Raw genomic sequence first — 14,413 nt, 5'->3', positions numbered from 1 at the left:
GGCCGAACCCTCTCTAGGGTACCAGGAGAAACCACCCTAAAAAAGACACTCTGCCCTCTTACCTCGCTGGCGGCCGCCGCGCCTCTCCACGGCTCGCGTTCGCCCGCTAAGGAGCCGCTCTGGCCCGCGCGTCTCGGCTGCTCTCGGAGGGAAGTACGCCGCTGCGAGCCAAGAGCCCTCCCGCCCGCCATATTGGTGCCCGCGCCGCAGCTATTGCGTGTTTGTCCCTGCAGCGCCAGCCGAGCCTGCCCTGGGGCGGCCCAGCGGAGTAGGGAGGAGCCCCCCCTTTCCCCGACCCGTCCGCCGCTCCCTCCCCCCCCTCTTAACCCCGTCCGCTACCCCCGTCATGGCGACGAGGCCCGGTGGCCCATGAAAGAAGCCGACCGCCGTCACCCCAGCGGAGAACAACCCCTTTTCGGCGCGGTGTCTAAAAGCCTTTTTCCCTCCGCCACACAACATGGAGGCCGTGAAAGCTTTTAACAGCGAGGTCTGTTTTGGGACTCTCTGAGGAGGGGATGCGGGGGGGGGGAAGAGGCTCTCGTCGCCCGAGATCGGGGAGAAGGGGGGGAGCGTTTGCTGCGGTTGCTGCCATTCTTCTACAATACTACGGTGGGAAGAGAGGCCTAGATGCCGTTGGTGGGGGGGGGGGGAGGGGGGAGGAAAGAACCAGGGCTATTCGAGGAAGAAAAGTGGAGCGGGGAATGGTGGGGGAGGGGGACGTCTTCCTACTTCTTCCACTGGAGAGGGCTGGAATTGAGGAGAGGGGGGGAAAAATAACACCCCAAACCACCTCGGGTTTGTTTTTCTGGGGTTTTTAACCACCCGCTCGGCCCAGCTTCTGCCCCTCCCCCCCTCCCCCAAATTTCTTCTCAGTCCCATTTTCTGCCCCTTTTAAATACCTTTCACCCTCCCTGTCCCGGGGGGGGCGGGGGAAACGTTTTTTCCCCAACACCTCCCCCTCCCCACAAATAACAGTTGTGCTAGCTTACGTTAATATAGAACGTATGTGAAATAACCGCAGATGGGAGGTTTGGGGTCTGCTTGCAACCGCCCTTAAGATGCTACCTAGTGTAATATAAATATAATATATATCTATATACATATATATAACCTTTGCTTACATTAGGTTGGGTTTGGGATACGGAGACGGCAACACTCCGGATGATGGAAGAGGCCTAATAAAAACAAAAACAAAAACAAAAAAGTCTGCATCTCCTTCCGTTAGCCTGGGAAAGCAGCACATGCACAACAACAACTAAGGAAAGGGTATCTTTAGGAGTTGTGCTATATACGCGGAATAGCCTGCTTAAAGGGGGGGGGAGTGACTTAATTTCAACCAATCGAAACTGCTGAGTTAATAACAAGAGAGGCTATTTTCATTTATTTTGGTTAATTGGGGGATGGGTGGGAATGATACAGAGATGTATAGGAAACACAGGTTGCTAAGAAGGAGGACCCATCTATTTCCTGAATGTAACATATTGTTTACTTGGCTTTGGTTGTGCAAATATTATACTACTTTATGAAGCAAATGGATTTGGTACTTTGAAAAAAAGAAAACCTTTTGGGAGAGTGGTGAAAGGAGAAAATACCCCCACATTTGTTTTATGAGGAACTCCGATATGGTTAAAACTTTTAGTAGTGCTACCATTTTTAAGATCAGTTTGCAAGATTATTTCTACAATCATGAAATTATATGTGGGCTGTTTAGATGATATGTGGAAGCACAGATTTTTAGCTTGGTTTGTTATATGAACCCAGCTCCTGTGATTAATTCATAGTTCATTTTATCTTGAATTCAGAAAATTTAAGTAAACCATGGTTCACTTAACTGTGGGTGTGTCAGAATACAGACATCAAATTGAATTACTGGTTATGCTGTATTGAACGTGGTGGATCTACTTTTGAGTAAACGCATCAAAAAAGCTAAAAGGGTGATAATTAACACATACCTACTTCAGAGTAAGTCACTTTGAAAGCTGCCATGAAAATTGCTTCTCAGAATATTAATTGGATTAGTTAGACCATAAACATAAAACACACATCAGTTAGAAATGAAGTATTATAAACATTTAATTTTTATGTAAAGCCATTTGCTTTGAAAGCAAAAGACTTCATGTATGTTTTAGGTGCTTTCAAGTATACAGAGAGCTGCTATAGATATCATTTGTGGTTAATATTAATTGTCCTAAAATATGTAAATAAACTTACCACAACATTACATACGTAGAATATTGTAGAGTTGTAATCTAAAAAAAATTCATTACATTTTACTCTTCACATTTACTTTTGAATAGACAACTATAGGATTGCACTGTAATTCTATTTTTACCTGCATTTAGGTTACATCTATATGGAATAAGCACTATTAGATTTAATAGATTTTACTTCTGCCTAAACATGCCTAAAATTGCATTTAATGAGATTCAACCTTTGTGATTTTACATTCAAATGTACATTTATAGGATTGAATAATTCAGCTACAGATTATTGGTATCTGGCTTAACCCTAGATTCATAAATATATTATGATTTACAAACTGTAATTGTTGGGTTAATAAAAGAACTTATGTGAAACCAAAAAAATACTTAATGAACTGATTGTGAGTCAAGGAATATTAACTCAGAAAAACAATCCAAGTTTGAACTGTTTGCCTTAAGTTGTTCAGAATTTTTCAATGCCAGACCTTCAAACTGTACTATAGGGGTGATATCCAATCAGTTGGCTGGATTTTTTTAAGGATTATAATGCAATTTATGTGATCATTTTGTTTTAATGGCATATAATGTGGCTAAATCTAGTAGAAAAAGATTTATAGATTTTTATTTTTGAAAAAAAAAACTACTTTTTTTCTGTAGATCATTTAATTCAGTTTTTAAGCTTGGCAAGAATAGAAGGTTCCTTAATAAAACCCCAAATTCATAATAAATATAAATATTCTAGACAGGAATCATTTTATATAGTGCCAGTATTAAAGAAAAATTTGATCGTGCATCAAATTAAACTTCATATGCCGTGGAAAATTGATATCCATATTTAGGTGAAATTATTCACAAACGCTGCAAATTGCTTTGTATATACAAATGTTCATTCTGTGCATTTTGAACAATTTTTAAGCATTTAGTCATTGTAAAATAGAAAATATTGAATAATAAGATTTTCCTCCACTGCAAAATTTTCATTTCAGTTTTTCATCTTTTTTCCTGTATTTTTTTTTACAGGTCTTCACATCTGTAGCTGCTATAATTTATACTTACATTTGAAACAAATATTCTTTATTTTTCCCTGTTATTTCCCTTTGAAATAAGAAATTTATTTCATTTATATATCTTTGCTTTGAGTTTAAGGCAGCTTAACTAAGATTCTTTAATGTTTTTCCATTCAAATATTTGCTAGACATGTTTGGCTTCAACAATATTGTAGAATCATGAACTGCTTCTGATTTCACTTAGGCTAATTAATTCTGTATCCAGAAAATTAAGAAAGAAAACCTAATGATGTTTAAATAAAAAAAATAAAAATAACACACCCTGTGGGGGATACTGGAATAGGCAGCATGGCCTATCTCAGGTGTCAGCAACCTGCGGCTCCGGAGCCGCATGGGGCTCTTTGGCCCCTCTGTGGCTCCTCGTCGGGTGATCCCACTACTGGCTGGCCCTGCCCCTGCCCCTCGCCCTCCCCTCCCAGTCACTCCTCGCCTGGCCTGAGAAGGTAAAGGCGACGGCGGGGGATGGAGAAGTGGTTGGGGCAGAGACAGAGAGATACAGAGAGGGGGGGAGAGAGAGAGAGAGAAAGTGGGGGAGGGAGGGAGAGGGGGGAGGGAGAGAGATGTCAAAAGGGTTTTGTGATTCCCGGTGTTTTTTAACAACTGGTTCTCTGCCCTAATGACCAGCTGGGTAGGCGTGGCTGGGGGGGTCATGTGACTGGTGGAAGTGAGTGACATCGAGTTGGCCACGCCCACCCAGATTTTGTGGCTCCCGGTGGGAGATGGGTCCAAATGGCTCTTTGAGTGTTTAAGATTGCAGACCCCTGGCCTATCTGCAATATCTTGAAAGTAAACCCTTCTATAACAGAATATTCTCAAAATGTTAGCAAAGATTTGTGTGGTTAGAGTTTTGTAATACCACCTTCAAAATAGCTGTCTATTGACAGTGCTAACCATGTCTTGTCAGAGTTATAGTCCAAAATATACAGAGGGCATCATATTGCCTTCTATGTTCATGTTTTGAAAATGATTTTGAAAAATTGCTTTGGGAAGTACAGAAGTACCAGTACAGTGAGTTTTTCATACAACCCATTAAAAGAGCTGTGACTTTCTCAAGCTTATAAGGAAGATGCTTCTTCTTTAAAGAGGTCCTTGTGCATGGACTCCAGTGCATTCCAAACTACAACTTCCTAATAATTTTCAAAATAAACACAGCCTGTTTGTTGTTGATTTAGAAAATACATTAGTGTTCTTTTAATAAAGCTTGAGACCATTTGAACTTATGTTTACTCTTGTTAATTGTATAACTGTTTATTCTATATGTTGAATTAATTTCAAATGAATGAAAAAAATCTAGGCACAATTATCGGTCTACTTATAAATTTCCTGTGCAATGCTATCTGCAAATATGGTAGTACACATTAAGATTGTCATTCATTTGGAATTTTAGTAAGGGGAAGCCCAATAAGATTTGTAAAGAGAATTTGGACTATTTCTGCTAATATTTCTTGACTCACAATCAGTTCTATTTACTCTGTTTCAGCACCATGCTCAGCAGAATCATTGCCTGTTTTCTGTTCCTCCCTGTTCATTTTACATTCTCATTTACAAAGTGAACCAATAGAGATGGGGCAGAAATCAACTAGATGCAGATAACAAAAAACAACTGCTTTCTTAGAATATGTAAACAACAAAAGCCATCCTTAAGATTTAGGTGCATCTTTTAGATCCTTAAGTAAAGTATAGAATGTATCTGTTTCACCTTCTGCTAAAATACTTCAAGTCTACCAATTGCACATAGAGACATGTTACTGGCACTGAATAATGTAATATGAATATGTAACAATTTGTAACGTGAGTTTTCAATATCCATTTAAGTTATTTATTCATTATAATTTATAATATTAATAATACTAAATTTATTTTCCCAAATACAAGGAAATAGTATCATTTAAAAAAAAAGTTAGGTAGCTTTGGCCTAAATTTCCAAATTTATTTTAAAATATTAGTTCACAAAGATTTCTATTAAGCAGTATTTAAGCTTGCTTCCTATACTATATTCCTGTAAAATAATTTGGGAATAGCTAAAAAATATTTTAAAAAATAGATTTTATATTCACTGTTCCTTCTTTTACAAGGATACAGAAACAAAACCTTGTGTATAAACAATAAAAAACATATTATTGATTACCAATCAGATGTTGGTTTCTCTAGTTGAGACATTAATAGATGTTAATATTTATGTACTGTGAACCCAAAAAACTGCTTATTAGGGCTGTCTGGTTGTTTCAAGTTTGTAATGGGTTATTCTAACCATTTCAGAAATATTCTAATCTTGAAATAGATATGTTTTGAGGTCAGAGTGGGGATATTTCAGAATGAGAACACATCCAGATTTGTAAGACTATCTAGTCTTGTTCAAAACAAGTTCAAATAATAGTCTTTAGAACAGAAGTGTCAAACTGGTGGCTCGCGGGCTGGATGCATCATACACAGGCCATGTCCACCCCAGCTCCGTGAATGGGAAAAACATAGCGGAACAGCAACGTGACATGCCGAGTTTGACATCATGCTTTAGAACTACACACAATTAGAATTTGCAATATTTTGCAAACCCCTACCTTTTAATGTTTTTGTTAAAAATAACCTTTATTTTGTACTGAAGTGATGGTAGAAATAGTGTGTCGAAGAATGCTTGTTAAAAAAAATTATAAATAAATTCATAAAATAATTAGATGGAACATATAGCAGTAACTGTATTATATCTCTGGCATTTCTGTTCGTTTTACAAATAGTAAAAATAGTTAAAAGGTAGTTTGGAAGTAAGTAAATTGGCAGTGTGGTGACTCAGTGTTTAAGATGCTGGACTTGTCAGCTGGAAAGCTGGCAGCCCAGATTTGAGACCCGAGTGCCACACGATGGGATGACCTCCCGTCCTCGCCCCTCTTCTGCCCACCTAGCAGTTCGAAAGCATGCAAATGTGAGTAGATAGATAGATACCATTTTGCTGGGAAGATAACAGTGCTCTGTGATGTCATGCTGGCCACATGACGTGGAAATGTCTTCAGACAGCGCTGGCTCAATTGCCTTGAAATAGATATGAGCATTGCTCCCTATACTTGCTAATCACCAGCAGAGTAAAATCCACAGGGACTGCTTTACCTTTATCTTATTGATTGATGGAGATGCTTTGGTTACCTGTTTTTTAAAAAGTTTTTTCAAATTTATTGTAAGATAAAATACAAGTAGAAATAAAAATTAAGAAAGAGAAAGAAAAGAGAAGTGCAGAAATAAAGGTAAAGGTAAAAAATTATACAATCCCAAACTTTTGCTTTACAGTTCTAAAAGTTTTAAGCAATTTCTATAACAACAAAATCATTCTAGTCATCCAATCAAAATTTCATTTTTTTCAGTTTTGAGTATAAAAATCAGATGTAATTTCAAAATCAAAACAAAACTAGATAAATTCTTCTCTGTAATTAGAATAGCCAATTTTGCTATCTGCCAACTCTGCCAATCTCTGCCTGCCATCAATTCTTCCATTGTGGGAATTAATGTGTCTTTCTACCTTTGTGCATGTAAGAGTCTCACTGCAGTCAACATCTATAACAACAAAGTTCTGGATTTTCTTTCAAGTTCCTTATCCATCAAACCTAAAAAAAAAAACCTTCTGGTTTCAGTTTTACATATTTTTAAAAAATCTTCTGAATTAAGAAAAAAAATCTGGTCTCAATATTTCTTTGCTTCATAAGTCCACCAGAGATGACAAAAAAGTACCATATTTACAGTTGCATTTCTAGTTTGAAACTCCTTTATACATCTCTGACAATTTTTCAGGCGTTAAATACCAACAATACATCATCTTACAAAAATTTTCTTTCAAATTATGTTTCAGTGTAATCTTCATCCACATATCTTCCATTGATCAGTCATTATATTATAATCAAATCATACAATCTTTAACATACTCATTTTCAGTTTTCAGTTTTAACAACATTTTATAAACCTTAGAAATAACATGATCATCATTAGCACACTGCATTTCAAATTCACTTTTTGCTAATTCAAAACCATGCTTTTCTTACCTAAATTAAACCATTCTTTTTGTGATATATATGTGAATCAATGGCAAACACACCCTTCTGTCTTCAATTCTTTCCTCAAAGTTAGCTTTATCTTGAATAAAACAAAACCACTTTAAAACCTGATGTTTTCATCAGAAATTCCTTATCCAGTATCGTCATATTATTAACCAACATTTTGGTTTTATTGTTTCTTTATGTCAAAGCTTCCTGGAGTACCAAAGTCATTCAGTTTCTTCATTAAATATTCCATTCCACTATTTGCTTCTTGTAGAATCAAAACTAATCAACAGAATTCTCAATTTATACATCTCTTTTTTTATCTTCAAAATTTAGATTTTCCTGTCCTGTCTAATCTCTCTAATCAGAACTTCTAGAACCAAAATGAAAAGTATAGGAGTTAAAGGACATCCTTACCTTGTAGCCTTTTCAATCTGACATGGCAAATTCCAACAGACTCAAATATTTTATTTCAGATAAAATTGCTAAGCTAGCAGATATCGATGTTAACTGCAGAGGAAATAGAAACTAAATTGAATTTGGTTACTTGACTACCGTATTTTTCGGAGTATAAGACACACCTTTCCCTCCCCCCCCCCCCAAAAAAGGGTGAAAATCTGGGTGTGTTTTATACTCCAAATGTAGCAATGCCCAGCCTCTCAAACTGAGGTTTCAGAGGCTGAAAAAAGCCTCTGGAAAAGGAACTTCAGAAAAAAAGACTCAGAAACAGAGTTTCAGAAAAAAAAGTCTCCAAAATGAAGCTTCAGAAAAAAAAGCCCCTGAAACAGCTTTTTTTTCCTCCCCTGAAGTTCTCTTTCGGAGGCTTTCAGAGGCAGGAAAAAAAGTTTTCCCTGAAATGGACTTTCAGAAGTTTCAGAGGCAGAAAAAAAAGCAAGGCACAGAGCTCACAACCAACGAACCTGTTGTTAAAATTCACCTCTGGGAACAGCTGATTGGGGGTATTCCGGAAGGCCAATCCACCCGCCAGTCAGCTTTTTTCTTATTTTCCTTCCCAAAAACTAAGGTGCGTTTAGTTATTTTCCTCCCTAAAAATACAGTACTTTCCCACTGTAATTTCCCACTGCTCATCTTCAATTTACTACAGTAATAATAATAATCATAGTCAGAATATTTTCTTGAACTTCACTAACATAGTCATAGGATTTTTTGTTTAATTTGTTTTGTTCTCTAATAATAGTTCAGTTGTGAAACAACGTAATTGTTTCAGATTATCGTGTTTTGACCATTCATACACGTTTATTATTTCGTGCTTTTATTTACTAATGCATTTAGAAAGTGTTGCCATCTATTTTATTATAAATTAATATCATAGTGGTATAAATTCATACTAATGTTATTGAATCTGATTGATCAATTCTTTCTTTCTTTTTGTTCCTGTTCATTGATAACAATAAGTCAAGGGTCCTGATTCCTTTAATGGCAATTTGAACAAATAGCATGCTGATGTGCTCAGATTGTTATATTTCTGTACAACATACATAAAGAACATAGTGTGAAATCCAATTCCAGAATTACGCTTTGTTATACCCAAGCAAGGTAACATTTGTAAATCAACTTTAAGTTAGAGTTTCTGGTTGATGTATAAATCCTAGCCTCTTCGGATACATAAAAGATAATCCCAAATTTGATATCATGTTAAGTCTGCTTAGTTGCTTATTTGCTTGTATATGTGGAGCAATAAATCTGTAATTCAGGTTGCATGTGCAGACACAACTTGTTTACATTTTTCAGTAAAGTAGAAAACAATTTTGTATATAATTTTTATATACAATTGTAGCCTTTGTTTTTTATCATTACTTGCTGTTTTAAATATTCTCCAATTTTTATGTATACTATTGTGACAAAATCTGAATTCCAGTCTATTGGAAGTCTGCTGCTTGTAAAGAATTTAGAAAAGACACAGAACATGCAAAGAATAACAGCACATTATGATTTGATAATATGTTTTCAGGTGTTCATTGCTATTAATTGGCAATTTACATAATTACATAAATTGATAGATCAAGACTATATGAATATCCCATACAGGAATCAAGTAACTTGCTTTCTCCCACCATATCAAGTATATTTTAGATATTTACAAAGCAAAATATTTCTGTAATTCAAAAAACATAATGCAGGCAGGCTTATAGTTTCATAGAATAGATCTATATCAGATGAAATATAATGCAGAAAGAGCCATAAGGTGAACTATTAATGTTCCAATCACTTTTGGAACAGAATGCGAGATTAAATGGATGTTTAATCTAAATGAAAAGAATTCCTTTTAAAATGTAATCTGTAGTTTCATATCTTTTCCTTTATCTAAACTATCTAGCCTTTTCTCTCGATTCATACATATTCTTAAAATAAAATTATCCTTTAAAATAAAATGTAGAGAACAATTTCTCCTTTGAAACTATAACTTTGAATTCATATATTTTGTTAAGGGGAATTACTTTTGCAGCTTGATTTTTTAAAATATGTTTAATTTAAAATGTTTTAATATTCTTTTAGGTATATTAATGTGAATATAATATTTTTCATCTGTCAGTACATTGATCTGGGAAACCATGACTCATCTTTTTTCCACTTTGAGAGGAGGATAAGATATTGTGTAATAATGATGCAAAATCTACAAACCATAACTTTAAAATTGGATTGGTCAAATCTGCAGTACAAAAAAAAATCAGATTTTTTTTAAGCAACATCTTTGGTTCAAATATTTTGCTACTGCTTTCTGTAGATTTCAATATTAATGATAGTGGAGATTTTTTTAATGAATTAGTGTTTTTTTATTCATTGTATATTGGAAAGATAGGCTACAGAGGTAAAAGAAAAATCCTTTTATATATTTATTTTTTTAAAAAAATAGTTTTGAAGCAAATATAACAAATTTTGCTATAAAAGTAAAAATTATAAGCACCTTCATCTCCTACAGTCATGCTAGTTTCAAATTGAACTGAAACCAACACAATGTCATTGTTCAGCCATTCATTTTAGAACAAAAATGAAAATAGAATAGCTAGGAAATTTTTAAAAAGTGAGTAGACAGCATGTAGATAAATGTTATTGAAGAAAAATTAAGAATAAATGACCACTAAAGATAATTTATTAATTATTTTGAGACTTTTAATTTTGTTTCAAATTTGTTGTAATGAACCATTTACAATAAAATATATACAATCCAGGAGAATGAAACCTACATATTTCTTTTCCTATACAGCATTACAAAAGTCTTTTAAGATGTAATGGTTACTGTTACCCTGAATCTTTATAAACGAAAGACAGCAGCTATATGAAGCTAAGATGGAATTTGTAGTAAGACCCACTAGATTGAGAGGTCTAGTTTTTGTTTATTGGTTGAACAGCAAAATACCATAAAAATGCAAGTATTTGAAAACTTACTGTTTCTCAGAGTATTAAATAATTTCTGATTAAGCAGAGTTTTGGAACAGATTTTGTCTCCAGGCCAGTGTTTGCCTACTTTTCCACAACGGGTTTCTCCTTGGTTTGGCCTTTTTATTTAGTTTATCTAAGAATATGCATCTGCCATTGTTTTTCAAAAATGAATTTGCTGCAGATCTGTTTTTCTGACTTCTGGAAACCCTAAAAGAACTGTTTACTAAGACTTCCTAATATAGGCTCATTTTATAGATGTATAGTACAGTTTGTAGTACTAAAATGTCATTAGTTTTTCACTAAGAAGGGGAGATGAAGTCATGAAGACACTATATTTTGGGTAAACCAGAAGAATCAATACTCGCTAGGCTAGTTAGCATTCGTTTGGACCTTTGATGGGTATAGGCGACATGTAGCAGGATCAGATTCCTTTGGCCTCACTCTTACCTCAGAGTGGAAGGATGAGAGTGGATGAAGTTTATTGAGAACTTCATTGTAAACTTCCCAAAAGGTTCAATAACGAAAGCTTTTTGAGGCTTTGATACTTGCTGTTACTTTCCTTGATAGAGTAAGTTTTATGTCATACATTAACAGTGGTTCTCTATGCTATGTTTTATGAAAAAGATGGATGATGTTGAAGGTGGAGTTTAACTGACTTAGAATTAGATTGTTAAACTTCAAAACTTTTCTGTATCATGTGGCAGTCACATAGGAAACGCCCCTTCTCAGGGAAGTTTATCTGGAGTTAGAGTAGTTTGTGGTAACTTCTTTGTCAAGGTACTTAATTCCTCTGCAGAGGAAAATCAAGCAAATAACAGGGTTCACAGTTATCCATTCCCACAGGGGCGAGTGTAGCAAAGACATGTTATTTTGCTCCCTTAGTACATGTCCAGTATTTGTCCAGTGCAGTTTTTGTTGTTATCTACTCTGGAAAACAGAAAGAAAACTTTCAACTCTCAAGTGCTTTCTGCAACAAATGTACATAAAATGTTGAAACTTCTTGTTCTACATAATTTTGTTTCAGATTTAATTAAAATATCTAATATAATCTAGGACAGATGTATAGAATCTACTTCATTTTTCACAAGCTTGAGGGTGTAATTGTGATGCTTGTAGAGGTTTACACTACAATTTGCCTTCTGGACCCCTGCCCATTACACTTCATTTGAAGTCAGTTGGCAGGAGCAAGGGAAGATGACTTTTATATGGAAGGAAAACTCTCACTAGATCCACAAGTTTATAATTACCACTAATTATTAATTTTAATATTCCTCTTTTGGGCAGGTTGATTGAATTTATAGTTGTGATTCAACTACTGTATAAACATTTTTCAAGATTAATTTTAATATTTGCTTTATTATTTTATAAATTTTTATTGTAATCTCTTTGCTTTGGTATTTGCATAAATCAGAAATAGTTTTTTCAATATTTTTAATACATGAAAAGTATTTAGTAGAAAGTGGGAAATAGCACTTAGATTTAGATACAGTTAGCATCTGTATATGTTAACTTAGTGCCCCATAGTACTACTGTATGTAAAGGGAACAGGGAGTAAGATAAAGGTTGTCAATCATTTTAATTAGCAGATCTGCTTGAGGCTTGGAAATAGCTGAGATTTTATTTTCCATATGTATGCAAGGACTCGTTCAAAAGCCCTGAAATCTTGTGCGATTGCTTAATTATTGTTTCATTGATGGCATTTAGGGATGTTGGGTACTATGGTGGCCAGAGGCATTACATTGCTCATTTATGGACTAAGAAAACTGGATAACATTGAACAGTGTAACAATATATGAACCTGTGTTAGTGTGCTCAGGAGTTGTGTCTAGAATATTTTCTGTATTTAAGAATAGTGCACATGGTCTTCCTTTATGTAAACTTCATTGAACACAGGAAAACTTGGTCTAGCTATTTAACATCTTAAATATATGGACTTGTGAGTTCCTGATTATGCTATGCTCTGAATTTTCCTATTCCACCCCCCAGGTGAAGTGGAATTATTCCATTCAGAAATATATAATGGCAAATAAAACACTTGATCAGATAGAACACTTTCATGGGGGAATACTCAAATCCAGGTATTGTAGATCTCTGATAGAAAGGGCATAAGAGTGAAAATCTCAAGAAACAATCTGGCAGCCAAATATTGATTTCAGTGAAAGAATGAGATTACCTCCTTGCTATACATCAGTAAATCATCTTCATCTGTTAAGCTTCAAGTAGAACATCTAGTTATGATCAGCTGCTGATCATGATAATAATTGATAACTCTCCAGTGTGGACAGTATCATAATCATCTTTATGGTGGCTGACCATTCATCACTTCTGATTTTTCTTTTCTTTAAAATACATGGTTAACTTCTTCCTGATGTATGACTGTCATGCTAGATTGTGCTGTAAGTAAATCAGTGATGAATTGTACATTCAGATAATGGGTATAATACTTCATCTGAATTTGTACCTTGCTCACACCAGGCCTTACCATAACACTTTTTAGTAGTGTTATGCAAATATATTTAATATTATTAATTTATTAAATTTATATGTTGCCCAACTTTGGGCAGTTTTCAAAACGGGGGAGGGGGGACAACATAAAACAAAAGCAAAAATGGCAGAGATAACTAATCTAGATGGGGAAAAAGAAGAAAAGAGGGCTGCAATAATTGTTAACACTTTGTAATGCATCTAGATCAGGGGTGTCAAACTGGCGGCCCGGGGCTAGATGAGTCACGCGCAGGCAACGCCCACCCCAGCTCTGTCAATGGGAAAAACATCATGTGATGGCAACGTGATACAGTGAGTTTGACGCCTGTGATCTAGATGAACAGTGATTTCAGACTTTATTGCAATCTAGTCCTTAATGTGGTAAAAATGAAAAGGATTCACTGTGTCACATTTGACTTTTAAGTTTGAATTCAACAAAAAAATTGCCAGCCTTGCTTCTACAAAAAACAGTGTCTTTTAAGGGACAGAGTTACGGTAAGGGGAAAACTCCTCCTGCTTTTTTCAGTTCTAGACTTGACTAACAGATTCTATAGTTCTACTCCAGAAACTGGAGAATGCTACTATTTTTGTACTGGGAATCCATACTGTTCTCTCAGTTAATGCAAAATCATCCTGGGTTTCATGAAAGTGCCATATCAATAATGGACATGATTAATTGCAATAAATTAAAGCTCAATTTTGATCTGATGAAAATATTACTAGTGGATCTAACATTGTTACATAATTTTAATAGTTTTTTTCCATTTATATTCACAGTAATTTCTCTTTTCTTTCAGCTTTACTCACTGAATGATTACAAGCCTCCTATTTCAAAGGCTAAAATGACCCAGATTACTAAGGCAGCAATCAAGGCCATAAAGGTAAGAAAATGATTATATAGTTTACAAATGTTTCTTAGCTTTAAATGGTCCAGATAGTTAGTGCAGAGCAATGCCCAGGTATTCTTATCCTTATCTCAATTTCCATTTAATTTTTTTTTTTTTACTGTCGGTTAAAATAGTTATATGTTTTCATATTGTTTGTGGCATTTTCTTAATTCTGCATAAAAGAAATTTGTCTGGAAATATGTTAAATATTAACAATTGCATGTGTCCCTATAGCTCTAATACTTTGGGGCTTTTAATTCACAGCACACATACTGATACACATACATACCAGGGGTGGGTTCTACTTATCTTTACTACCGGTTTGTAGTGGGGCTGCGCGTGCGTGCTCTTCT

General features: G+C 35.2%; 1 protein-coding gene across 2 annotated transcripts in view; it reads left to right on the top strand.

The window, feature by feature from the left end:
* Positions 1-340: 340 nt before the first annotated feature.
* The window catches only part of SCAF8 (SR-related CTD associated factor 8), a 45,414-nt gene continuing 31,341 nt past the window's right edge, over positions 341-14,413 (top strand). For both annotated transcript variants that reach the window (XM_070932641.1, XM_070932640.1), the window contains exons 1-2: positions 341-487; positions 13,971-14,054. In XM_070932641.1, the coding sequence (XP_070788742.1) occupies positions 458-487; positions 13,971-14,054 (114 nt within the window). In that variant the 5' untranslated portion in view covers positions 341-457. The remainder of the gene's footprint in view (positions 488-13,970; positions 14,055-14,413) is intronic.

This window comes from Pituophis catenifer, unplaced genomic scaffold, assembly GCF_029215685.1.
Source record: "Pituophis catenifer annectens isolate HBS135680 unplaced genomic scaffold, rPitCat1.0.hap2 SCAF_1, whole genome shotgun sequence".
In the NCBI taxonomy this organism is placed as follows: Eukaryota; Metazoa; Chordata; class Lepidosauria; order Squamata; family Colubridae; genus Pituophis; species Pituophis catenifer.
Note: the sequence above shows the minus strand (reverse complement) of the source record. Positions and strands in the feature narration are given on the sequence as shown.